Here is a 27,078-nt window from a genome sequence, read left to right as displayed (position 1 = left end):
CAGTAGCAAAGCCTGTCACCAATGGTCTTACTATGAGCCAGCGGGGACATGGCTGCTGACCTGTAAGAATATGCCGTCGCTACCGCTAAGCAATCAGTTATTGCGATTCAGTTGCGACATCACAGGGCCTGCAGATTGAAACGGCACAGAGCAGAGTGACAGAGGTCACTGCAGCACTTACTCAAAGCAGTAAAACCTTAACACATTCCTTTCTTGTGAAATTGCTCTACAGCCGTTAACCAATAAGGAGCTGTTTATGGTAGTATGTTTCATGTGTGCACTGCTGGCGTTAAACATATGGTATCAGAAATCTGCATGTAATCACTTATTTTAAAGCACAAAGCAAAAACGTTTTTAGATGCATTTTTATTAAACTGCTTAAACTTAACGTTTTTTCTTAAACACAATAGAAGCTGGACAGTAACACAGCTTTTTAATATAACCGAATTCTTCTTTGTTTATATGCATCAGCAATTGGATGATATCTTACAACAAACCTGGGGGTGGAGGGAGGTGTAACAAATTACCACCAGCGAAACACAAGGGACGAAATTTGTCAACAATTTCATTCCACTGGCTGGGTGGATTTCTAACTCTTCTAACACATCGTGTGGTAATTTTTTTTAATGGAATTTTCAATTTGGAAGAAAAAAAATGTGTGGGAGGTCAAAACACCCGAAATTTCGTTTTTCCAAAAACTACATTTTGAAAAACAAAATTTCGGGCGGTAGAAAAAAAAACACAAACTGTCAATTCTGCTCGTCAGGGGAAACTGGCAGATCAGGCGAATTTTGCCTGAAATCTGTGAATTTTCCCATGTAGCGGAATTGATCAATTTCGCCTACCCCGAAATACAACAAATTAAGCTACAGACCAGTTGTCAAAGGGGGTGACAGTGTAGAGTCGTGCATTATAAGGACTAAAATATTATCCGCTATCGTATGTAGAAAAGATATTACAAGTCACCTTGGAGTTCAGTGGCCTTAAGTAGGACAAAAGTAGGACTCCGCTTTCTGCCTCATTCCTTTATTTGGTGTTGGAACTTCTCTGTGACTTGCACTGTCCTTCTAATGTACGGTCAGGTTACTGTATCCCATATATAATTTATAGCATTAGTAAGGCATATTCTATGCATACTTATTTGTTTACAGCCCTTGCTGTGAGCATCAGCTTGTGGTAGGAAGTGATATAAGCAGTTTAGGGTGATTTCAATATTTTTTTTTTTTTTTTTTTTTTTTTTTATTTGTTTGGCTGATATTCAACCTTTCAAATATTTAATATAAAACAAACACAATAAAACACAATATTTTTTTCTGTAGTGTGGGTAAAAAATGTGTGACAACAAAAAAAAAACGGATAATGTAGCTTCGTCTAAATTATTGTAAAGGCACAGTTGTAAAATGGAGTAGGCGGGACAAAGACTGATAAGCAAATGGATATTTTCCATCTGTGAAAGGTACAGTGAGCAAAAAGCGTGTGCTGCAAACTCTCATCTCAGAACAGGTTATCATGCCATGTTCTTTCTGGAGAGGAGCGCCTGCTACCTTTTTTGAAATATTTGAAAGGAACTTGGGGTTGGTCACCCCGAGTTACCTGGGGAAAACCAGACTTGGACTCCCTGCTCACTGTTCTCAGAGAGACAAAGCTTCACCTCACTGATGAAGCTCAAGAAGGCTGAAACACGTGTATGGGGTTGCTTTTGGTACTCTTGTTCAGAGAGGAATTGCCATAGCATTTCGGTGCTGGACTGGCCATGTGGGAAGGACAAAGACTGATATGCAAATGGATATTTCCCATCTGTGAAAGGTACAGTGAGCAAAAAGCGTGTGCTGCAAACTCTCATCTCAGAACAGGTTATCATGCCATGTTCTTTCTGGAAAGGAGAACCTGCTACCTTTTTTGTAAAATTGAGTATAACTTATGAATGAATAATATCGACTTAGCGACTAATAAGCGTACTTCCTATATAGCTCTTTATACCATGTACGGAATGTTTGTGAAACGTACAGCACAACGGCAATACGCTGAAAGTTTATTTGATCACAATTGTTCATTAAAAACCCACATACATTTCCAAACCCCACGGGATTCTAGCGTTTCAATTATGTACACAAACATTTACAAGTTTCGCGCTGCGGTAAAATAGGGGCAGTAATTCCGTTACTGTTGACGGTGTCTGGGTTGGGATGACCCAGGCGTTTGGAAGGACCTTGCATGAGTAACTCACACATAGTTTATACATTAGGTAAACAGTTCAATTGCATAGACATTACACATGTAATTCAGTGTTGGGTTCTGTGTTTCCTTGCACAAACCTTTCAGAATCATCAATGGATCATCCATAAAGTGGTGTTTACTCATTCCAAAGACATGGGCTCTCTTAAAAAGTCCAATGCATTTCGGTCTAGAGGACCAAATTGTACAAACACATCATAAAATACACCTTATAAATGCTATCTAAATATTTGTTTCAAATCATTCTTGTGTGTTCATATAAGAAACTTGATTAACTTGCCTGAGATGTCTTTATTTCTATGAGTGCTCCTTTGTCTGTTCCTTTCTACCAAGCTGTTTATTGGCTTGATTTCCTATGGCCTGCTTTCTAGTCCTAGGGATCCCTTGCAACGCCTAATATTATATGATATGATGGGTCATTTATAACGCGCGTAATACCCAGAGGTTTCTAAGCGCGGACCCGAGGATGCGTCTTGCTTCCAAGATGAGCATGTTGCCCCTGAGCTATCCTCCCGAGACAACGGGTATCCGTTATGTCATTATCCATACGTTTCTGTATGGACATTTTCAATTGTCTAGTCTATTAAGTGGATCTTGGAATTATTGGTTAAAACCATACCTTCTAAAGTCAAGCATGTTCTAAATCAGCCGTGTCGTCTTTCCTTATATCCTATAAATGGACATTGTGTTAGGTAAAATATACCCAAGAAAAATAGAATAACCAAAGTAGATTTGAAATATTTGGAATTAGCAATCATCCAGGTTCTTTCAGTCATTCCATTACTGCCTCTTTATTTTTGGTAACTGAATTACTGCAGCGTGGTGCTGGAGGTAAATTCTCCACTTTAAGGCCATAAATCCCCAAGGAGACCCCGAGACTCCAACAATGGGGCTTTCCACCGCCATACCCCACTCATTATCCCTTGGCAATGCCAGGGGGCCGAGCGTCAGTAATAGTAAATGATTTTGCAGTAATTCAGTGGATTTAGCGCCGATTTACTGCCAAACGTGCAATAAGGCGCTGTGTCTCTGGCAATGTAAAAAGAAACACTGCAGTGCCTGGGGGAAGTATGGTGATGGGTCAACAGTGGAAAGTCATGGCTTCTCCAGTACATAAAAGGTTTAATGCAGTGTGGTACACAGACCAATTTCAAAACAATGTTCACAGAGCACTAATAATCTATTTGAATTACAGGCATTATCTGCTTAGTCAGTATTATTCACAGATACGTTATATTCAATTTTGCGACTATGACAGTAGCATTTTTTAGACTAGCTGGTGTTATTGATTTCGTTGTATAAATGTTGTTAGTCCAAATCTGTGGTTCAAAGTACTTGGGCCTTCCTTGTTGGTATTTATAGAACATATCTAAAGCAGATTTCTAAAAGGAAATTGCTAAAAACACATCTATTTGAGCTGGGCTAATGTAACCATCTCATTCCTTGGTACTGACTCTACCGTTCCGACATTGTTTTTTTGTTTTCTGTTGGTCTCTGCCTTGTGAGCGCACTGAGGCCTATGGGTGAATGGCGCTATATAACAACATGATAGATAGCTAGATAGATAGATAGATAGATAGATAGATAGATAGATAGATAGATAGATAGATAGATAGATAGAGAGAGAGAGATAGATGAGAGAGAGAGATAGATGAGAGAGAGAGATAGAGAGAGAGAGATAGATGAGAGAGAGAGAGAGAGAGAGAGATAGATAGATAGATAGATAGATAGATAGATAGATAGATAGATAGATATAGATAGAGAGAGAGAGAGAGATAGATAGATAGATAGATAGATAGATAGATAGATAGATAGATAGATAGATAGATAGATAGAGAGATGGATAGAGAGATAGATAGATAGATAGATAGAGAGATAGATAGATAGAGAGATAGATAGAGAGAGAGAGAGAGAGAGAGAGAGAGAGAGAGAGATATAGATAGATAGATAGATAGATAGATAGATAGATAGATAGATAGATAGATAGATAGAGAGAGAGATAGATAGATAGATAGATAGAGAGATAGAGAGATAGATAGATAGATAGATAGATAGATAGATAGAGAGATAGAGAGATAGATAGATAGATAGATAGATAGATAGATAGATAGATAGATAGATAGATAGATAGATAGATAGATAGATAGATAGATAGATCACTGACGGGTCAGAAGAGGAACTCCTGCTCATTTTTTTTTTAGTCAGACCAGCATTGGCTTGAATGTGTGGCTAGGCCCGGGCAAACTTACCTGGCCAAATTCTGAAGCACCTGACTTTTTGGCCAATAATATTTTGTTGGGCTTCGCGCAAAGTTCGGACTAAAAGGATATAGATAGGACATGCACGGTTGGAGTTTGTGATCAGTCTTGTAGGAAGAGGAAAAAGCTTGTTAGAGAAGTCCAGGAACAGGTACACAATTGAAATAGGACTGAGTAGAGGGAGAGAGAGAACATTAAACTAGGCTTGAGTTGAGGGAGAGAGAAGCAATTCAGTAGGATAGACCCACTTTTTAGTGACTAGTAAAGATGGGATGCCAGTGGCCGCCTTCAGCCCCACTTGGTAGACAATCCTGGCTACACCTCTGCTTGCATGACCTACACACACATGTCTTTTCTTGTCAGTGACCAGGGAGTGATGAGAAGATCCCCGCACTGGTTGATAGCAGGAATAAGATTACCTGCCCTGGATGTCACTGGGTGTGCCATTTTTTGTGATGGGTGATACAAAATACTGGTTCTGCGGAAGAGTACTGTTTGGAGGGAAAAGAGTACACCCACGGGCTGCAACTGATTATGTTAACTTTTTGTGTTGTGACGGACAAGATAAAATACTAGTTACGAGGGAAAAATGTGTAGACTAGTTTGAACGCAGCCACTGTAACTTAGTGAGCCACCTTTTTGTGATGGACGAAACAAAATACTAATCGTGGAGACGTGTTCTTAATATTGTTCCCAGGGTAGTCATAGATTTATTGGCTGTAAATGAGTGTGTAAGGAAACATTCTTGGATTTTTTCTGAGGCAGAAGTTACATTCAGAAGATGTAACTGGGTGTGCAATTGGTTTGTCGAAAATGAAACATAAATACTGTGTTGGAAGAAACATTTACAGAATTATTTCAAGGCAGGCGAATTTATTCAGTGGCTGCAACTGGGAGTGCCAACTTTATGTGACAGACAAGACAAAATGATAGTTGCAAAGAGAAATGTAGCAGTCACAAAGGGATTCTCAAAGGGGATGACAATCTTTCAGGAACTTCACAAAACGAGCAAAATAGAAAATCGAAGGTCGCAAACAGGGAATGAAAATACACAAAAATGCTCTCAGTGTCTTCAGCACAAGCTTTCGCTCCTTCCTATGGATGTCCAGCTCTGTTCCTCCACTAACAGTCAGGCACAGCTTTTATCTGGCCACTTAATGTCCCTAAATGTTGTAGGGCTCTGATTGGGCTGTCAAATCTTTCGTGAGGAGGTTTGGTGGTTCTGATTGGTCGGTTGAAGTAGGACACTCACATCGGACTCGCACAGGAATCTGAGTGTGCTTTTGGGCTGGGTGTGAATCCTGTGTTCCGCTGAATGTGTAATTTGGTTCACCTCCCAAGTTCTGCAAAGCAAAAGTCTGCCAGGTTTACGCATTCTGTAAACTCATTACACTTTCTTTTTAGAGTTCATGAAAGCTAGCAACTTTGGGATAAGTGCAGGCAGATGTCCTTCGTGCACTGGGGAAGCCCTGCTCGGCTGTCCTTAGTGACAATGGTGTGAGATATGGGGTCTATCAGGATGAGAGAGCTGTGATGTCTCTGCCCACCTGCAATAACATTTCAAATAGGTAGTGATGTCTCTTCCCTATTATAGGTGAGCTCTGATGTCAGAACTCGCTTTTTATTTATATATATATATATATATATATATATATATATATATATATATATATATATATATATATATATATAAAACGGAAAATCTGTTTGTTTGTTTGCTCCTTATACAATTCCACACTGTTCCTCCAATCTTGGATACCCCACCCCGTTCCCAGATTTCAGCCCCTGCACAGATGAGATGGTTGCCTGGAAGCGGCTAAACATCCATTTTAAGCGCACAATCATAGAAATTTGGTCGCAGAAGATCTGGATAAAGATAATTTGAAGAGTCTCGACACCAGGAACAAAACTTGCGGGAAAACACATTTCAAGGCTCTAGGATGCACCGTTTCTGAGATATTTACACCACAACGCACAAAATCGGCGAAACATCGATGTGTCATAGAAGCAAATTTTAAGCTTTTCAACGCCTATGGTGCACAGTTGCCAGGATATTTGCACTGCAACGCACGCAACACACCAGAGTGAGGGGAGAGGGCACAGAAGGTGCGAGTATGTTGCAGCACGCCAACTCTCGCCTTCCCCCAATGTCTTCTCCGTGGTATGTCAGTCAGCCACACGCACCCATTCTCAATGCAGTTTACTTCAGAGTGCAAAGCACATCAAGCAAGAAGCGACTCGGAACAGCGACCAACAGGATCATTGATTTTCAATAATGAATGAGAGTGGTATAATATCTACAGAACCTGGGCGGAGTACGGGTACGTTTTGCTAGTAAGGAATAAAGTACCCCCTGCCATTGTGTTCTAAGTCTTTTTCAAGCCACTGAGGAGTTCCATGACTAAGGTTGTGCACTAGACGCAGACACTGTCTGACCAAGATGGGGTAAATAGTGTATTTTCTTGGTATTCTAGTAGACAGGATTTCAGGTATCAGGTAATAGACATAGGGAGACATCCACAGGCACCCTCTCGATCAAACTGACACTCAGGGAACACTCAAACACAAACACTCACTCCACATGCCAGAGGGAGGCATTCCACAGGGAAAGCACACAGGCGCACAGCACTGGCACAGGGAAGCACCCCTTACGAGAATCTCTTGCACCACGCAGTGCCTTATGGCACTGTCCGGCAGTGCTAGAATACTTTAAGCACCCCAACCGAGACAGGTCAGGAAGTAGTGCTGGTCGATCAAAGTTAGAGCATTCCCAGTGAAAATGACCTGTACAGCCAGATACAAAGTATAGCATGCCTGCTGAGAATGACAAGCACTGGCCCAGCAAAAGTGTTTCATACTTGGTCAGGAGGGCCAGCATCCAACCAAAGTACAGTCTCGGGAGGATAGCTCAGGGGCAACGTGCTTTCCTTGGAAAAAAACAAGACGATACCGTGCAACACAGGTTCGATCCCCGGGTCTGCGCTTAGAAACGTCTGGGTATTAAGGGTGCTATAAACAAACAATTATAGTATTACTGAATACACGGTACCATGGATAGGCAGTATAGCATCCCGCAGGGAAGCAGTAGCGCCGCCTCCTTGCACGTAAGGAAACACGGCTGCGAATGCATAGCTGCCTGCCTGCTATGATAATCTGTCCATACCTATCACGAATTGCTGGTCTGTTGTGATACGGTCATGCTGTTCTATTAAATGCACGGCAGCGCTATGTAGAACAGGGGTCTGCAACCTTTGGCTCCCCAGATGTTTTGGACTACAACCGGGGGTCAAGTCCTAAAAAAGAATTGGGGGCCTCATTAACATACCAATTGAATGTGTCGTCACCAGAAATCAGCATATCAAGGTGCCCTCTGGAAAAAGTGGGGGACTCGTGAAAAAAGTGGGGGGACTTCATCTACCCAGGTGTACGCTGGACTTGAGCCCTACTGCCATCAGCCCAAGCCAGCAGAGTCAATGGTGAGGGATCGTGGGAGTCACAGTTGCAGACATCTGGAGAGGCACAGGTTTCAGACACCTAATCTAGAGGTACCTGCATTGCCACACTAGAGGTATATCAGCAATGGTGAGAAATGAGGCTACTGTGCTGACAAGGGTAACGAGGCGCTACTGAGACGAGCTGGCCCTGCTTTATTAAAATCACGCTAAGACGAGACGTGTCTACATTGTTCACTTAAAAGTATGGATGCTGACACATTAAAAGTAAAGCAGGCGTGTGCTGGGAAATGCTGGTAATTCAGCATTACAACTTTGGCGTAACATTCCTGTCAGGCTCTGGTGTAGTGCCCCAGTAGAGGTCTAGCATTCCTCCTAAGAAGTACTGGCCTTAGCCTATTCAATGGCTTGCGACCCTGCTGAGACGCAATGGGGTTACCCCATTTGAAGTATCATGTACCTGCTGAGAAGTACTAGCATTAAGCAATTAATGGATGAGCATCGCTGTCCACATGCAATGACATCATAGTATGGTATTGTTTGTTTGTTTGTTTGTTTGTTTATTCACTTTTTATGCGCACCAGACCCAGAGGAAGCAGGGCGCAGCAACAAGAAAATGCAAGGCTTACATGGTTACACAATATATGTTTATTTATAAAGCGTCTATACACAGGCAAGTGTTTAAGGAGTGTGGGAACATGGGGAAAAAACAACAGCCATTCAGAGCCCTTGAAATTCTGAGACGATAATAGTTTGCACAGGCAGAGTTAGTGCGTAAAAAAAACATTTCACAGTTTGAGATACTGCAAATAGGCCTGACGGCGATTCTGCAGTTTTACCAGTGCAATTAAGGGGTGAAGACCGGGGAGAAGAGACAAACGATCTTCAGGCGCGGTGCGTACGGGTCGTGCAAGTGCACACAGTCACAGGGAGGTGGAGGTCCAAGTGCACCCGGGTTGGTGGAGACTGGGGTAAGTGCAGAGAGAGCCACTCTCTTAGGTTAATTCTCAGGTGCAGTGGGTGTGGGTGGGGTGTGGGGCCCGGAGGCAAGGGCGAAAGAGGACTGGTGGGGTGCCAGGAACCTGTGAGACTCTGAACTCATCACACTAACAACATAATATCCATGTTCAAAAGTATTAGTGTTACTCCATTACAAGTGTAGCATCTCTGAAGGGAACTGCTCGTACTCGCCCACTGAAAGTATGTAATCCCTGCAGAGAGGTACTGCCATTGCCCCATGACAAGTATACCATCTCTCATGGCATGTACTGGCAAGCATGTAGTGGCCCATTGACAGTGTAGGACTCCTGTATTCAAAGTACTGGTTGCATCTCATGCTATTACTGCATGCGATATACAGACCCCTAAAGGTACTCATGTTATCCCGTTCAAAATAGCATTATTGCTGAGAAGAACTTGAATTACCATTGATTATTCCATTTGCACTAGAGTATCCTACTAAAAATACCCATTAATGGTAAAGGATCCTTGCTGAGATATACTTGTGTATTCCATTAAAGGTAGAGCATCCGTACTAAGATGCACTGGTGTTATCCCAAAAAAAAACATGGCATCCCTACTACAACGTAGTGGCCTTCTGGCACTAGAGTAATAGCATGCCTGCTCAGAAGTAATGGTACTATTTTATTAAATGTAGAGTATATCTGCTTAGATACACTGGTGTTCCCCCACTGAAGGTTTAGCATCTCTGCTGAGAGGTACTGGCATTATTCTATTAAAAGTATAATATACCTGCTAGTATGCCAGTGGTGTGGTCCCACTGAAGGTATTGCATCCCTGTTGAGAGGTACTGCCATTGTTCCATTGAAGGTATAATATGCCTACTGAGATGCACTGATGTGGCTCCACTGAAGGAATATCAGCCCAGCTGAAAAGTACTGGCATTGTTCTATTAAAAGTATAATATACCTACTGAGATGTACTGATGTGGCTCTGGTAAAGGTATTGAAGCCCCGCCGAGCAGAACTGGCATTGTTCTATTAAAACAAAATACCTGCTGTGATGCACTGGTGTGGTCCCACTGAAGGTATAGAAACCCTGCTGATAAATACTGGTATTGTTCTATTAAAAGTAAAGTATACTTGCTTAGGTAAACTGGTGTTCCCCCACTTAAGGTGTAGCATCCCAGCTGAAAGGTACTGGCATTGTTCTATAGACGTATAATATACCTGCTGAGATGTGGCTCCACTGAAGGTATATCAGCCCTGCTGAGAAGTACTGGCATTGTTCTATAGACGTATAATATACATGCTGAGATGTGGCTCCACTGAAGGTATATCAGCCCTGCTGAGAAGTACTGGCATTGTTCTATAGACGTATAATATACATGCTGAGATGTGGCTCCACTGAGGGTATATCAGCCCTGCTGAGAAGTACTGGCATTGTTCTATAGACGTATAATATACCTGCTGAGATGTGGCTCCACTGAAGGTATATCAGCCCTGCTGAGAAGTACTGGCATTGTTCTATAGACGTATAATATACATGCTGAGATGTGGCTCCACTGAAGGTATATCAGCCCTGCTGAGAAGTACTGGCATTGTTCTATAGACGTATAATATACATGCTGAGATGTGGCTCCACTGAAGGTATATCAGCCCTGCTGAGAAGTACTGGCATTGTTCTATAGACGTATAATATACATGCTGAGATGTGGCTCCACTGAAGGTATATCAGCCCTGCTGAGAAGTACTGGCATTGTTCTATAGACGTATAATATACCTGCTGAGATGTGGCTCCACTGAAGGTATATCAGCCCTGCTGAGAAGTACTGGCATTGTTCTATAGACGTATAATATACATGCTGAGATGTGGCTCCACTGAAGGTATATCAGCCCTGCTGAGAAGTACTGGCATTGTTCTATAGACGTATAATATACATGCTGAGATGTGGCTCCACTGAAGGTATATCAGCCCTGCTGAGAAGTACTGGCATTGTTCTATAGACGTATAATATACCTGCTGAGATGTGGCTCCACTGAAGGTATATCAGCCCTGCTGAGAAGTACTGGCATTGTTCTATTAAAACAATATACCAAAACTTCCTTCTCCTACTACTAAAAGCTCTCTTCACATTGTGGCCATCCACCTGCACGCCTTATTTATCACCCCCGAGCACACTGGCACCCATCACTCTGCACTTTGCAACTATGGCTCCTACCTGCAGACTTGCTGACACTTGCTCTAGCATCGCTCCCCAGCATCCTAATATCTACCTTAACGCACCGGCCCTATGGCTCGAACATTTTGCTAAAAAACCTACACCTAATCAACCTTGCACTACCGCCTTAAGAAATCTAAGACTAGGTTCTAGACTCATGGGCAAGAAGGGCCACCCTACGTACCCTAACATATCTTTGCAAACCATGAAGCCCAGCTCGTCCCCACAAACCGTCACCCCACCTATGCCCCAAGGCCCTCAGACAAACCTTGCTGCCTCAGGCAACAACAGCCGGATTAAGGCAAAGCCTAGCAACACTGGCCCAATCAAGGCCGCCATGATTAACACACGGTCCCTAGCAGCCCACGCCCTGGACATTGCAGATCTCATCAAGACTCATGAGCTTGACTTCATCGCCATCTCTGAGACCTGGCTGCACCCTGCCTCCGGCCCAGCTCTTTCACTGGCTATCCCACCTAATTATGCCATTACCAGATGCGACCATACCTCCAAAGGTGGAGGTGTTGCTTTCATCTACAAAAACTCACTAGGACTTACAACTCTACCGAGTACTAAGTTGGAAACAGCAGAAACAGTCAAACTCACATTATCAGCCAACAAAACGGCCACTATCCACTTACTCTACAGACCACCTGGTCCTCCCACATCCTTTGTGGATGACATCACCGCTCTAGTACTTGATAAAGCTAAAACGAACTCTCAAATGATTATCCTCAGTGATCTCAATCTAGGCTACCAAGACCCCAATGACCCGGCGGCACTCGATCTTGCTAACACCTTAACAGATCTATGTTTCTCCCACCACATACAAGAACCCACCCACAACAAAGGGCGAGCCTTAGATGGGCTCAGTGACACCAACTGCAACATCTGCCTACTCTCCAGCGCTCCTTGCGTTTGGTCGGACCATCACATTATCACCTTCAGCATTGAAGCAGCCACACCACCAGCGCCTCCTGTTGCCCCAGCCATCCTCACCAGAAACAAAAAGAACATAACTACTGAAAAGCTACTCCCTCTCATCCTCCCTACACTCAATAATGTCTCTGACTCCTGCTCTGACCCCACTATCCTAGCCAACATTTACAACCAGTCAGTTCTCACAGCCATAAACTCCATCGCCCCACTCAAACTCAGGAGACCCAAACAACGCGCGCACCTTAACACGTGGTTCACACCACAGCTCAGAGTGCTACGCAAAGAGAAACGTAATGCAGAGGCACGTTGGAAAGGTCACCCTTCTGACACACACAAGGACAGCCTCCTACTAGCCACCCTTAATTACAAAGAAGCTCTACTACAGGCCAAAAAAGTCTCTTACAATAACCGTATTGCATCTGCACAATCAAATACCAAGGGATTATTCAAAATCCTTAAGGAACTAGAGTCACCTGTAGCCTCCCCAGACTCCTGTCCCAAAGATAGCAACTGGTGCACTAACATCCAGTCAGCACTCCTGGGCAAAATTGCCACACTTCAAACTAAAATTAATAATAATCAAAAGTCATTACAGCCGGACCAACCACTGCTCACAGCCACACTTAGCTCCCAACACCAAGCTAACCTATCCATTAAACCATTCGCCTTCTCCCCTCTCACCATCCCTGAAGTAGAAGGAATCATAAACAACCTCAAACCATCCAATAGCCAAGGAGAACCCTGCCCAGCTCCTATCATTAAGGAAGCCTCGCACCACCTTGCCCCGTTCATCACATCTTTCATAAACGCCTCCTTCAAAACGGGTATAGTCCCTGACAACCTTAAGGATGCGTGGGTAATCCCACTACTTAAAAAACCTTCCCTTGACCCCAACATCCCAACTAACTTCAGACCCATCACCACGGTCCCGTTCCTGCTTAAGATTCTTGATTGCGCAGCCTACCTGCAGATCCAAGACTACCTAGAATGCAACAAACTCCTGGGGCTAAGACAATCAGGCTTCCGCCCTAAACACGGCACCGAATCAGCCCTGATTGATCTGAAAACCCAGATGGAGACACTAAAGGACAACGGGAAGCTTGCTCTACTCCTCCTCCTCGACCTTTCTGCGGCATTTGATCTGGTCAACCACCAAATACTCTGCCAACATCTCAAATCTGCTGCATACTTTTCTGACTCTGCCAATGCCTGGATCCATTCGTTCCTAAGTAACAGATCTATGCGGGTATTCTCACCTTCAGCATCGGCAGACCCCTCTCCCATTTTCTGCGGCATCCCCCAAGGCTCTTGTGTGTCGCCCACACTGTACAATGTATTCACTAAACCCCTCTTCGATGTGCTTGACTATCTGGGTGTATCTTACACTAACTATGCGGATGACACCCAGATACTCATCCCCATCACTGGTGACTACACAGCCGACACCAAAGCTTTGAATGATGTCTATTTGGTCATCCAGGCCTGGATGGCTCAACATGAACTATGCCTCAACGACGATAAGACGGAGCTCCTACTACTAGGATCCACTTATCGTCTCAACAAACTAAACCAAGCCTATAAATCCTTCACTATTGACGGCAACGTCATCAAGGTCTCCAAAGACACCAAAACATTAGGTGTCTATTTAGACTCCACCTTATCCCTAAACAGACAAACAAATGCTGTTAGGTCGGCCTCAGCTTACACATGCAAACTTATCACCGCCTGCAGACCATTCCTGAACACTCACAATTGCACTCCACTAGCCAGAACTGTTATCATGTCCAAAATAGACTATTGTAGTGCCCTCTACCTAGGGACTAGCCAGTCTAACCTCAATAAACTAAAAACTATTCAAAATAATGCTATAAGGGCAGCCCTCAATATTCCCAGACGGTCCCATATCTCTACTTTCAGATCTGACCTTCGCTGGCTCCCGGTAAAACACAGAATTGCCTTGAAAACGCTAGCCCTGACCCACAAATGCCTGAACAACGATGCCCCACCCTACCTCTCATCGCATCTTGCACTTCATTTCTCCTCCCGTCCTATCAGATCAGCCCAAACTCCCAGCCTAATTCTGCCCAGATTCAAACTCCAAAAAGCGGGCGGCGTGAGCTTCCCTGTCCTAGCTTCCAAACTGTGGAACACTCTGCCAACCCACATAAGAACTGAACCGTCCTTTCTAATGTTCAAAAACAAAGCCAAAGCCTGGCTGTTCACCCAGAAAGCATAAGGTCCCACGCCAGCCGGTTCCTTATCTGTATATTTTTCATTTGTGTATGTATGTATGTATGTATACATGCCACACTGTATCGTTCTTAATTTGTATCCTGTTCTTATGCACTACCTGTAAATCTCGCCCTGTGTATATTGCTGTAACCTTTACTCAAGATTATGCGCCCGGTTGCCCACGGGCCTGGTGCGCTTTACAAATAAATCAAACTTCAAACCTGCTGAGATGCAATGGCGTGGTTGCACTGAAGGTATAGCATTCCAGCTGAAAAGTACTGGCATTTTTCAATTAAAAGTATGATATACCTGCTGAGATACACTGGTCTTCCTCCACTGAAGGTATAGCATCCCTGCTGAGAAGTGATTGCTTTATTCTATTTAAAGTATAACTGCTAGGATGCACTAGTGTGGTCCCACTGAAGGTTTAGCATCCCCGCTGAGAAGTACTGGTTTTATTCTATTAAATTTATAATACAGCTTAGATGCTTAGATGTACTTGTTTTGAACCCCGGAAAGTATAGCATTTCTGCTGAGAAGTACTGGCATTGTTCTATTAAAAGTATAATATACCTGCTGCTGATATGCGCTGGTGTGATCTCCCTGAAGGTATAGCATCCCTAAAATGCACTGGTGTGGTTCAACAGAAGGTAAAGCATCTCTGCTGAGAAGTACTGGCATTGTTCTATTAAATGTATAATATACTGGCTGTCGCTTATGTGGCCCCAATGAAGGAATAGCATTCCTGCCTAGAAGTAATGGTATTGAAAGTATAGCATCCGTGCTGAGAAGCAATGGAATTATTCTACTAAATGTATAATATGTATGCTGAGATGCCCTGATGTTGCCCGACTGAAGGTGTACCATCCCTGCTGAGAAGTACTGCCATTATTCTATTAATAGTATAATATACCTACTAGGATGCACTGGTGTGGCCCCACTGAAGGTACAGCATCCCTGCTCAGAAGAAATTGTGTCAAAGGGATTATTAAATGTTTGTTCCATGTCATCATGTCATGTCAGACTTTATTTTAGTTCATGGTAAGACGGGCAGTGCCTCACTTGAAAGTAGGCTATCAATGTGTACTAATGCATAGCTGTCTATAGTGAGAAAATCTGCCTCTAGCTCCCTGTGCAGGCTGTGTTCATTAGTCTGTGTGAAAGGCGGAGGGGGACGTGTAACACACAGGGCAGGCAGGGAGAGAAGGGCCAGATACCTGCCCTTATGTATGCAGTGACAATCTGCCACCCTTCTGCAGGGGTGGAAATAAAGATCTGAATAGCAGGGACTAAAAGCAGTTCCTAGCTACCCAGCATCATCCAGTAACGAGGCGCTACCACTGCAGAATGAGTCCATTGTAAGTTGCAAATCAAATTTTTAGATGAGATGTACATTTTAAGCTTCAAACTATTCAATATGACCTATTATGATTTCAATGGATCCTGTAAGTATCCTAATGATCCTTTACACGGATTCCTAAATACACAGTTCGAGTTGTGTAGGTATGTTTCTATGGCACCGTGTAGCCTGGTGAGTCAAACATAGCTCCTAGTTCCTGCTGGTTTAACCTAACCAGGCTTCTCTACTACAAGCAGGGGCTACATAGCTGCCAGCTCCTGGCAACGTTGAACCCTGTACTGTATGTAGTGATGTAATGGTGTGTGTGTGTCTTTGGCCCACCGATGGTCAGGCTTTAATCCTTCCACAATGCCCAGGGTGTTATTGGACGACTAGGCGTGTTAAAACCACGCCCAAATATAGTGGAGTGCAAAATGCCCTTCTACTTTCTCCGTAGGCCACAATTTGCCAGGTTCTATAGACTGGAAAACTGGGAAGAACTAAAGGCACTTTTAACTGAGGGTGGGTTTTAAACTGTAGCCTCGCTCAGAGCAAAGGCCTGGGCCGGGCTTCCTGGGAGTTCTTAATGCCAGCTAGGAACTTCACTAGGGTGGTTATGTTTGTGGGAGAGTCAGGATACCTTTTGGGGCGATACTGTGCTCCCCTGGGAGCTCATCTACATAATCCAGACTGGTCTACGCTTCTCAACCTGGGCTGCAGTTACCTTATTCTGCCTATAGAGGGCAGCATGCACATCTTCAGTTCTAGAGTCTGTTTATCAGCGTGCCTGTGCAAGTCTACACTGGGCGTTCTGGCCCTATTCATGAACTAAGTGCTGCTCCTGCAAATTATTTATTTTATGTTGCTGTTTTGTGATACGCTACCTGCTACCATGCGGCTGCTTCAAAGCGCTTGACAGTAACATAAAACAACGGAACGGAATATGACATACTAAAAACTGTCATAAAATGCCTTAAGAACTATCATTTTCCCATTGAAGGTATTATATCTGTGCTGGGAAGCACTAGCATCACCCCATTAAAAGTATAGTGTCCCTGTTAAGAAGGAAAGAGAATGTCCAATTAAAAATATAACACATCAGTTTATAACGACTGATATTATCTCTTTAAAAGTTTATCATCCTGGCTAAGAAGTACCAATACTATGCCGTTAAAAGTATATGATTTCATCTGAGAAGTACTGATACAAAAAAGTGCAGTTTCCCTGCTGAGCAGTGCAGGTATTATGACATAGCTACTGAGATTCTACTTGCAATAAGTGTATTGCCTCTTTGCTAGCAAGTGGAATAGGGGATGCCCTCTCTGCACTACCCTCCTTGCTTTCCCAGTTGGAGCTCATTACCCTCTGACATGAAGGCATCAAATCCAGGACCACTTTACCAGCCAATACTTGCCAACATGACCAATTCCAATCTGTAGGTGCTTATCCAGTCTGGTTCTTTCTTTGCATTCTAGGACTTGTAGTCCGAGTTTTATAATGGGAACAGTGGAACTACAAATTCCAGAATGCAAAGAAAAAAAACAGGACTGGATGAGCACTTAGAGACTGGAATGGGTCATATTGGCAAGTATGCCTGCCTTCAAGAGTGTCCCAAAAAGACACCACCTTTTACCTGGAAGGAGCACCCACGCTATCTGGTGGTATCACCCCCACTGCCCTCTCTCTATGCACATCTTGCCCTTTCCCCATGTTTTTATTTGTGATTCTCCAGCAAGGGGTCTGGCATGGATTCACATGCTCATGAATATTTCCCTTCCTCAGGCTGGGAATTCAATGTAAAAGAAATAACAGTGTCACTTTCCCTTTAAAATTGTATTTTTCCTCTAAACCAATCATGGTCCTCTGGGTCATACTGCCCCATCCAGTGGCAATCCTCTCCATGAGCCCCACCCCTGGTGGCCATCTTCAGATTTTTACCGCGTTCTTCAGTGTTGGGAGTCCTCAAATTGCTCTCCGAACTTTTACCACAACACCAAATTCTGAGAATGGAGGTAAAGGGGAGGGGATACCTCCAGTATATAGCTGGGAATTTGTCTTTACCTCCAAATATTTCTGTACTTACTGCTGGCAGAATTACTACCCACAGTAAATCCTCCAAAATACCCATAGAGTCCCATGGACCCAAAGAATGTGGAATAAATATGCTTTACTGCAGCTCATAATCTGCCAGAGTGGCAGTAATAATAGCTGAGTTTGGCAGTATTTCTTCAGAAATACTGCCAAACTCGTCATGAGGCCCACTGTCCTGTAAATCGGCATGATTGATTGATTGATTGTTTATTTGTAGAGCGCCTATACACAATGTGTTTCAAAGCACTTTAAGGAAGGAGGGAACAAGGGAGAATACAATTACATTCTTTCAGGTCTTTGAAACAAAATAGAATGTGAAAAAAACGATCATATCATAACAGATAGTACAAGTGATATTCGTTAATTCCAACTTTTCGTTATTCCCCAGTATTGGGGATATGGGAATTCTGCTTACACCTTTACCATTGCTTTTCTTGGGGCTACACCTAGAAGTAAAAGTGGGCTGTTCACACATACAGGACCCTGAATCCTAGAACCTGGCTCAGTTGTAAAACTGGTGGTATAAGGAAATACTGTTGGTGTTAGCGTTTCCGCCACCCTCAGAATAAGGCTTTTAATAGCAATGCTTTAAAGACATGGGGTGTCGACTAATGGGACGGACACAGGCACAGCCCACCAACAACACCCACCAGTCCTTATCTCCCTGTGTCTAGTTACAGGGGCATGAGAGAGGGGCGTATGGAGGAAAGAGGACTATGGACTAGGAGTACAGCAGTCACTACGGCTAGAACCTTTTCCTTACTCCAGTTTCACACATTTATGCTGCACTTCACGCGCGGTGCACTTGATTAGATGGATTTGGAATGACTGACAGCCCTTGGATGCAGAGTCATAAGCGCTACACATATAACCTACCACACGATATAACACAAAGTAGGCAGGGAAAGATTATGGGTGCAGTATTTTCATAATGAGAAACAGGTATTTGCGACAATTCATCTTAGTGAAATAACGCTACTTGTGGAACCAGAGTTTAATGAAGGATGGTCAGGATAAAAAGGTGCTACCCTTTAATTGACAAAATGACACGTGCTGAAAATAAACGAGAACATTGTAACTGTTTTTATTATTATTGTTATCATTATTGGGGTGTTTATTGAGCTCGGACCTAGCTTTGGGAAGCACCGGAGCACTTTACAATCATAGGGGGAAGAATAAGGTGGGGGAGCAGAGAAACAAGGGAGTGGGGATCAAACAACAGGAGAGGGAGGGTAATAGTCAGCAATGGGTCTACAAGTAACCAGGGGAGGAAACAGTGGGATGAGACTACCCAGTCTCAGGTATGGTGGGGAGTGGATGGTGTAAGGACGTAGGCGTTAGGGAGGACCCATTCCCTGAAGATGAGGGTCTCGTGCTCCCCCTTGAACTGTAGAAGTGAGGGAGGGAGTCAGATGTTGATGGGGAGGAGGTCCCAGAGTCTTAGTGCACAGACAGAAAAGGCCCATCATCTGTTTTTTTCCTTCCTGAACAGTACATTTTGACTATTTAATGACAGGTGGCCAGGATAAAAAGGTTCTAACCTTTAATTGAAAAAATGGCACGTGTTGAAAATAAAAAGAAAATGTGGACTGTAATGGGAAGTTGCATTTGTCAGCAGTATGAAACTTTTTTAGTTTGGTTATTTGGTGGTGCTTAAGCGCCATCTATAAGCCGAAACACATGCACTGGAGTACACAAATGTGGGAGATGACATGTGAGGACGGACACACAGCTTGTTGATGTTGTTTGGTTATTTAACCATCCTTTGACTTCCAATGGCTATGCTTATCTCTCTCCCACTACCTGCTCCTCCCCTCCCAAAAGACACCCTCCTGGGATCGCTTTGAGTTTGTCGTATCAACCAGTAGCATCAAACGTTAGACTGCCCTTTTTCTTTCTAGGTATTCTGCTGAGAGTTAAAGGTGACTGGTGTAATAAAAATGCCTTAACCAATTCTGCCATCAACCAGTTGATTTATTTATTTATCTTCCATGCATTGAAGTCCTTTTAAAATAAGCATTGACAAAGCCAACAGTTTTGTCTTGAGGTTTAAGACAGGCCTTTGCCAGGTACTGCCATCATATGCCCAGGTAATCACTCCACTTTTCCGCAGTTGCAATCTTATGGCCAGGTACTCCCATTATATCACTGGCTAGCAAATGGTTCTGCGACAACTACACAAAAGCCCAAACTGTTCGCTTTGCCAATGCTTGTTTTATAAAGCAGCAGTACCTTGAGAAGATTATGAAATACAGCACATGGGAACACACTGCCAATAGAAACCTATTCGGAGCCAGGGAAGTAGCTATGGTGTAGCTTCTATGACACCACTTGCAATTATGCGTCGTGTGCTAAGAAAAAAAAAGGTTCACACCTTTAATTCCAACATCCTATGCAAATGGTTTTGGAAACAGCCGTGTTAACATATAGTTGGACACATTTGTGTTCTTGTTTTCTACGAGAAGATGACTCCATAAAGAAAGTGCGCTTAGAAGGCACCGCGTGACTGTGCCAATGTGCCTCACATTGAGCGCACACCTGTAATTCAAAGTCACCCTGGTCTGGTCAGAAGTATGGAATGACATTATACTATAAGTAGCCTGCACTGGGACATGTACCGGTCATTATAGGAACATCAATTTAAAGCACTGTGAATCCAGGACTCCAACTGGGGCATTTTAAAACCCTTAGGCACGCATGCTTTTTTTTTTTTTAATTAAAATGCGCTCCATTTGTATGTCTTAAAAAAAGCACGTGTCTTGTATTCCTCAACACACACACAGAGGCGCATAAAAAGTCCAATAGATTCAATTCGGACGGAAATGGTTCCAAAAAGCGCCAAGAAGCCGATCTTTTGCGCCGCGCGACACATTGCATGGATGCACACTCGCTGCTATAAGACATGCGGCCAGAGAAGGACTCGGGCACGTGTATTTTGGGAAGAGACTGGCGCCGATCGCGCAGGTGTTGCTCTAACTGGGTGATGAGTATTCGGCGAATGCTGGTTTTAAATGCAGGTAACGCCGCCGGTATAATTAGGCGCACAGCTTTGATTTCAGAGGGAAAGCACGCACGCATTCACGGCATTGAACAGAACAGGGTGTGACTGGCGAGACAAAGGAACACGACACAGCTTCAAAGGCAACGATAAGTGTGACATTTGTTCGTTTAGGACAACGCGCCGTTCAAAAGTGGGGGTAGTCTATGCAGGTACCGGTGAATGAATAAAAGGGGTCAACCTTTTATTACAAAACAATATGTACGCGTGTTGCAATGAGGTAGGACTGTATTGAGTGGTAATGGAGCCACCCTATGGCTGTCACGGTTCGGTCACACAGGTTGTTTGAGCACAACATCACCCATAACTTCCAGTGTGCCAAGGAGCGCTACCAATGAATGAAGTCATGCATGCATGCGACATCGTGCCCTTCCAAGCGGTTAATTCAGTAATGCGTACACTCTCTGTGCCATGGCAAGCACCCCTCCCCTCCTTCATTCACTTATTCATCCCGCAGTTTTCACTCACCAGTTTTGAACTCTAGCGCCTTGTCCTTCGGCCCCTCCAAGTCGTCCTGCAGCATCACGTAAAGGATCCCAAAGGAGTTCTGGATTCCGAAGATCGAGCCGCTGCACCAGGTGGCGGCGAAGACCACCAGCCAGCCGTAGCCCCCCTCGGGAGGCTGGAAGCCCATGTGCGGCGGAGCATTGCCGGCTGCCGGTGCCCCCGGCGTGGCATCCTTCGGGCCGCCGCCCGCCGGCTCCTGCGCCTCCAGCAGCCTGTCTCGCACCCCGGGGGGCGGCATCATCTCTCCCTTCTGGTCCTCCTCCTGGTTGCGCGGCGGCGCGGTGCTCGGCTGTCCCCGGGCCGGGTGCCCGCTGCTGCCCTCGGCGCTCATGCTGCCTCGTCCACCTGCTGCTCCTCAATGCCCGGCTGCGAGCAGAGCGGCAGAAAGAAGAGCACCAGGTGCCCCCAGAGAGCAAGGGCAGGAAGTTCAGCTCAGCCTAGGGCACATGCAGGGGGGGGGGTGCAACCCCCCTCCCCGCTAAAGAGTACACCAATGCCAAGAGTATCCCTGGCATGTGTGTGTCAGAGCTGCAGCCACTCAGGGGGGACACAGAGCCTCCCTCCCTTCCACATCTGCCCTTTAAAAGGGAGGCATGGCTCGTTCAGGGACCACTGTGCCACGGTGACAGCCCGGCGGTGCTGTGCCGAGGTGAGAGGCAGCGTGGCCAGTCTCGCAGGGGCGCGCCGTGGCTGTGGCTACACTGCCTGCACAAGGTTTATCCGGGGGACCCTCTTTTATGACCCGGGCCACTCTGCGTGGCACACCGTGTGTGTGGGGGGCAGGGAACCACGCACGGAGTGCACGCCGTGAACTTCATGGATGCACAGGGCGCACCACAGGGATACAGTGCATTATGGCAGGACTGCATGCGCAGCGTGGGGTACGTTGTCTCTCCTGCACATACCGCGTGTAACACAGCAGGGATAGCGCCACTAAGGCAGGGGGACAGAAACGCTATTTCATAGAAGCCTTTTATAATGGCAAACCCTTTATTGGGACACGCTCTGTGAATGAGAGGCACGCTGTCCACTCGGCGTGCACCACAGACACCGACAGCAGTTATCAGGGACACACAGTGACGCAGTCTGTATTACGGCGAGAAACTATATGACAGGAGCGCGCCTCGCGCTGACACATCGCACGGGAGGCGGGAACACCCTATGGAAAGGACGCACTGTGTCTAGCTGTGCCCGGGGCGTACAGTGCGCAACACATGCTGTGCACACAGTAGGAGACGCATGCAGGCAAAACGTGTCTATGAGCTGCGTCCGCAGTGCCAGGGCATGGCAGGGACACACCGTGCCCAATGACGCATCACATAGCGCCCAGACTGCCGCCCCGGCTTGGGGGTACCAGGACGTCTGACCTGTCTGGGGAGGCCGGGCCAGCTCACCTCTACAGGGCTGCGGCAGGCAGGTTACACCTCGGGCACACGCACCTCTTCCTGGAAGCCCCTAACACACCACTAAATACGCCCCACCCTGCCTCCCACCCACCACAAGAGAAGGGGAACCCACACCCAGTGCCCCCGTGTTTGCTGCAGGCTATAGGAAAGGCGTGCAGGCAGCATGGATCGTGCCTCTTCCTAGCCGCACGGCCCGTCTGCATGCGATGAGGAGACAGAGGGGGAGGAGAGCAGAGCAGACACCGCCCTCTCCCCCCCTCCCACCTGAGCTCTGCCTGTCATGCCTGCTCCCCCTCCCTGGTCTGTATGCACAGTATATAAGAAGGGGGTGTTGGGAAACCGGGGCACAGGAAGGGGAGGCTCGGCCCCCTCGCGCTTTCATCAGGGAAGCGGATACAAAGGAAGGTTTCTCGGCTTCTTGAGCTCAGGAAAAACACCGAGGAAGCAGAGAAGTTCTTGTGAAAAAAAGCAGCCACGCCCCTTCTGGGAGTCCGGCCAACCCCAGGCATTGTTGTTGTACTGTACGAGCAGCATGGCGCAGGAGTGTGGGCCAAGTCTTACTGCACAACTGTACCTAGATTGGAGATAGGAGGTTGTGCTGCGCCCGGTCACCCCCTCACACACGTGCACTGGACCGCAATTGCAGCCCACTCGAGTGTTCTGACTCTCCCAGTATCACCAACCTCGCCTCTCCAGTCTTCAATTGCACACATGCGTTTTAAGGTCGTGTCACATCATACATTTGGGATTACAGGTCCCAGAATTCAGAGTAAACAAGCACATTCTCTGGAGACCCGGCAGTCACTGGATAATACCTGTCCTGCTGTCCTGTCTTGCGTGACCTGTCTTCTGCCTTTGGACACTGTCAGCCATTCCACCCTTCCTGGTGGCCACAAGAGCGCTGTAGCCCTCAAGAGCGCTGTCGCCTCGAGCGGTTTCCGTCTTTTCTTCTGGACAAGGATCAGGCGAAGTTACTCTCCCATCCTAGTGTCTACAATGACAGGGCTTCCTAGGTCTACCTCCCTCGCTGCCTCTTCAACGCCTCCCTGGAAGCCTTTCCAAGCTTATCTCCTCTTTCTTGTGCTCCTTTCAGTCTTATGTTAATGACACACAACGTACATTCAGGCTTGTTGACGCCCGTCATTGGCCAATTGAATTTGGACCTGTTTTTCTCCCATTCAGGCTTGGATGTTCCAAAAGCATTTGTGTCTCAATGTGGCTAAGGCCCTGATTACGAGTGTGACAGTATTTCTTCTAGAGGTGATGCCAAACCCATCTACCACTGCTTCACAGGGAAAGGGTCCACATGATTCTGAGTCTTGCAGACCTTGCAGTCAGTCCTTATTTTAGAGTCCTATAGGGATCCATGGGGAAATGACATATTACTGCAGGCAGTGACATCACATGCCTTAATGCTTTTGTGTGGAGGTGGTAAAGCATCACATCTTGTGGTTAGGCGTTCCAGGAAACGGAAGTGAATTACAGGCGAGGGACTTGTTAATCTCCCTGATTATCAGCGAGAGGAACCGGGCTGAGGAAATCCCCTGCACTCAAGAACAGAGAAGTCCAACAATATAACAGTCATCTCACATAAGAGCTGCATAACGCACGGCCAACCAACCATCAGCCTAACCAGGCAAAATACCCAGCCCAGACAGACACAGGGCGAACACCTCTAATACAACCTACACAGGAACCAACCACCCAGGAAACACTTGGGCCCCAATTACCTACACAATAGCCTTGATAAGGACCCTAGAGGCCGAAACACGTGTCGGCTGACCACACTAGACTATATCTCTTCTCTTCAATAACCACTGGAAATCACTCAAACAATTGTGTGGATATTCATCTTTCTCCTAAAAACAAGTGCGAGGTATCCGGGACCCTGCCCATTACTCTCAACAATGTAACAACGTTCAATTGCTTTATTGGAGAGCTCTCATACAGGGGTTCGGCAATGGACAATACGGAAATGCTCCATAACTTCTTACAATGATCTCAAGCTTGTCAGCCCTTTTTGTCGATGTATGATGTCACAAAATAATGATACATCATAAAACTTCACAACGCCATGAGAGAAGAGGGTTATTTAACAACCTCGTATTGCAATCCCTCTATAGGACATTTTCCTTACAAATACACACATGCTATACAGTCTAGTCGTTTCAATAGAATCTACGTGTTACATTCACAAAGACCATATTTTAATATAAAATTGAACAATGTATTATTTCACAATGGAATATTCCAATTAATACAATTTCAACACACAAATCTGCAGCATTTTCTCTTAATTTGACAGTAAACAGATCTTCAAACATTACAATGTTGATCCACAACTACATTCATTGCAATTATATTTAACAACAGTGGTCACCAGCTCTAAACCAACAATTTGTGTTAAAGTGCTAATGCTTCCTGTATAAAGTGCAATTGTTTAGACTAAAAATAGTTTTACCTCATTCTCAGACACAAATTCTGCCATTCAAACCACATTCACCCTACATGCTTCATTCTTCTATACATCATAACAAATTACTGAACATTTCTTCCGGGGTATGCTGATTCCCACGTTTCTTTGAAGCAGACTACTTCGACTGAGGGCTGCACTCTGTGCCTGCTGGGCCTAGAGACCCAAGCTGCTCCTCACTGATGAGGCCCAACAAGGCCGAAGCATGTTTGGGGATGCTTGTGGTCTCGTGCAGAAGGGATGTGACCTAGCAGTTCGGGCCGGATTGCCCCATTTGGAGTGGGACAATGCCTGATTTGCATATGGTCTTTCCCCTTCTGTAATGGCGTGGCACGCAAAGAACGATGGTCTGTAGGGTGGCCCAGAGCAGTGCCAGATGTTACGATTCATTCTAAACCTTACAGCCATGACCTCTTTGTTTTTGGGCTGCACTCTGTTACAGCTTCAACACAACCGCTTCTTCTAATTTGTTCGGTCCTATCCACAAGTGTGGTCATTCTTAACAGCACTTGTTCCCCTGAAATGACTTTTTATGGATATTAATTCTCATGTTATAATTTATCAATAAACATAACGGGCTATAATTCCCCATAATTCAACAATCAGAGGACCTCTTACTCTGCTCATGCACTACATCGTTCGGAAGCTTCATCTCAATTCTCTCTTTATTTGTGTTCAATTAATTCCTTTAAATGCTTAAAGCATGAAAACCTAGCATGGAGCGGGATTGGTCAGTAAGGTCAACTATGTAATGGATATCTAGGGTATTAGTTCAGGGATTGGGTGGGCATATCCGGTGGCTCCTCCTGCGACCACCCTCTAAATATAGCGACTATGATATCTCAGGTTAGTGTACTGCCATTTATTTATTTATTTATTTATTTATTTGCATTTATAAAGCGCACAAAACTGCCCTGGGGCATCGTGGCGCTGTTACAGCAGACTTAGTCTTGAACACAAACATAGGGCTGTGTTCTACCTCCCTCGCTGCCTCTTCAACGCCTCCCTGGAAGCCTTTCCAAGCTTATCTCCTCTTTCTTGTGCTCCTTTCAGTCTTATGTTAATGACACACAACGTACATTCAGGCTTGTTGACGCGCCGTCATTGGCCAATTGAATTTGGACCTGTTTTTCTCCCATTCAGGCTTGGATGTTCCAAAAGCATGTGTGTCTCAATGTGGCTAAGCCCCTGATTACGAGTGTGACAGTATTTCTTCTAGAGGTGATGCCAAAACAAATCAGCCATTGGGCTGTGCAACATAGTGTGAGCTTAACGTGAAGGTGAGAATGGATTGGTCAGAGAGTGTCTTCTCAGCCATGGCCTTTGGAAAGTCACCAGCTAAGTGCAACTATTAAAGGTAGTGAGAACAACCCTGAAGGTGCTGCATGTCCCTATAAGTCACCATCTACAACCCTCCAGGCCTTGAGACAGAACATTTAAACTTTGAACCTGGTATTTCTTTTGTATCACCCTGCTTTCGGTCGGCTAGGAACAGCGGTTTAGGTTGAAATGACCTAAAAAAAATGGTCGCATTGACCAAAAGTTCTAAAAATGCTACCACCAAAGGTTCGAACACCAAAAGTTCTTACCTTTGGTGGTAGCATTGAAAAAAAAACGGGGGCTGCTAGGGTGTCCCCCGCATCGCCTCGCTCACTATACTTCATGGTATAGTGAGCGGGGGCTGCGGGGGACACCCCCGCAGCCTTCTGTTTAAAAAAAAAGAATAATAATTTTAAAAAACGGAGGATGTGGGGGTGTCCCCCGCATCGTCCTGCTCACTATACTTCATGGTATAGTGAGTGGTGGTTGCGGGGGACACCCCTGCAGCCTTCCGTCACAAATAAAGAAAAGAAAAGGACCCTGCAGCGCTGGTTCCCAATCACGGAAGTGAAAGGGAACTGGCGCTG

General features: G+C 45.2%; 1 protein-coding gene across 1 annotated transcript in view; it reads right to left on the bottom strand.

Annotated features, from left to right (window-relative positions):
* SLC16A2 (solute carrier family 16 member 2) overlaps positions 1 to 22,966 on the bottom strand; it is an 803,764-nt gene extending 780,798 nt beyond the window's left edge. Inside the window, exon 1 of the mRNA XM_069612570.1 lies at positions 21,254 to 22,966. Coding sequence (XP_069468671.1) covers positions 21,254 to 21,623 — 370 coding nt within the window. The 5' untranslated portion in view covers positions 21,624 to 22,966. The remainder of the gene's footprint in view (positions 1 to 21,253) is intronic.
* Positions 22,967 to 27,078: the final 4,112 nt, after the last annotated feature.

Source organism: Ambystoma mexicanum, chromosome 5p (genome assembly GCF_040938575.1).
Source record: "Ambystoma mexicanum isolate Mex_15411 chromosome 5p, UKY_AmexF1_1, whole genome shotgun sequence".
Classification (NCBI taxonomy): Eukaryota; Metazoa; Chordata; class Amphibia; order Caudata; family Ambystomatidae; genus Ambystoma; species Ambystoma mexicanum.
This window is presented reverse-complemented; position numbering and strand designations above follow the sequence as displayed.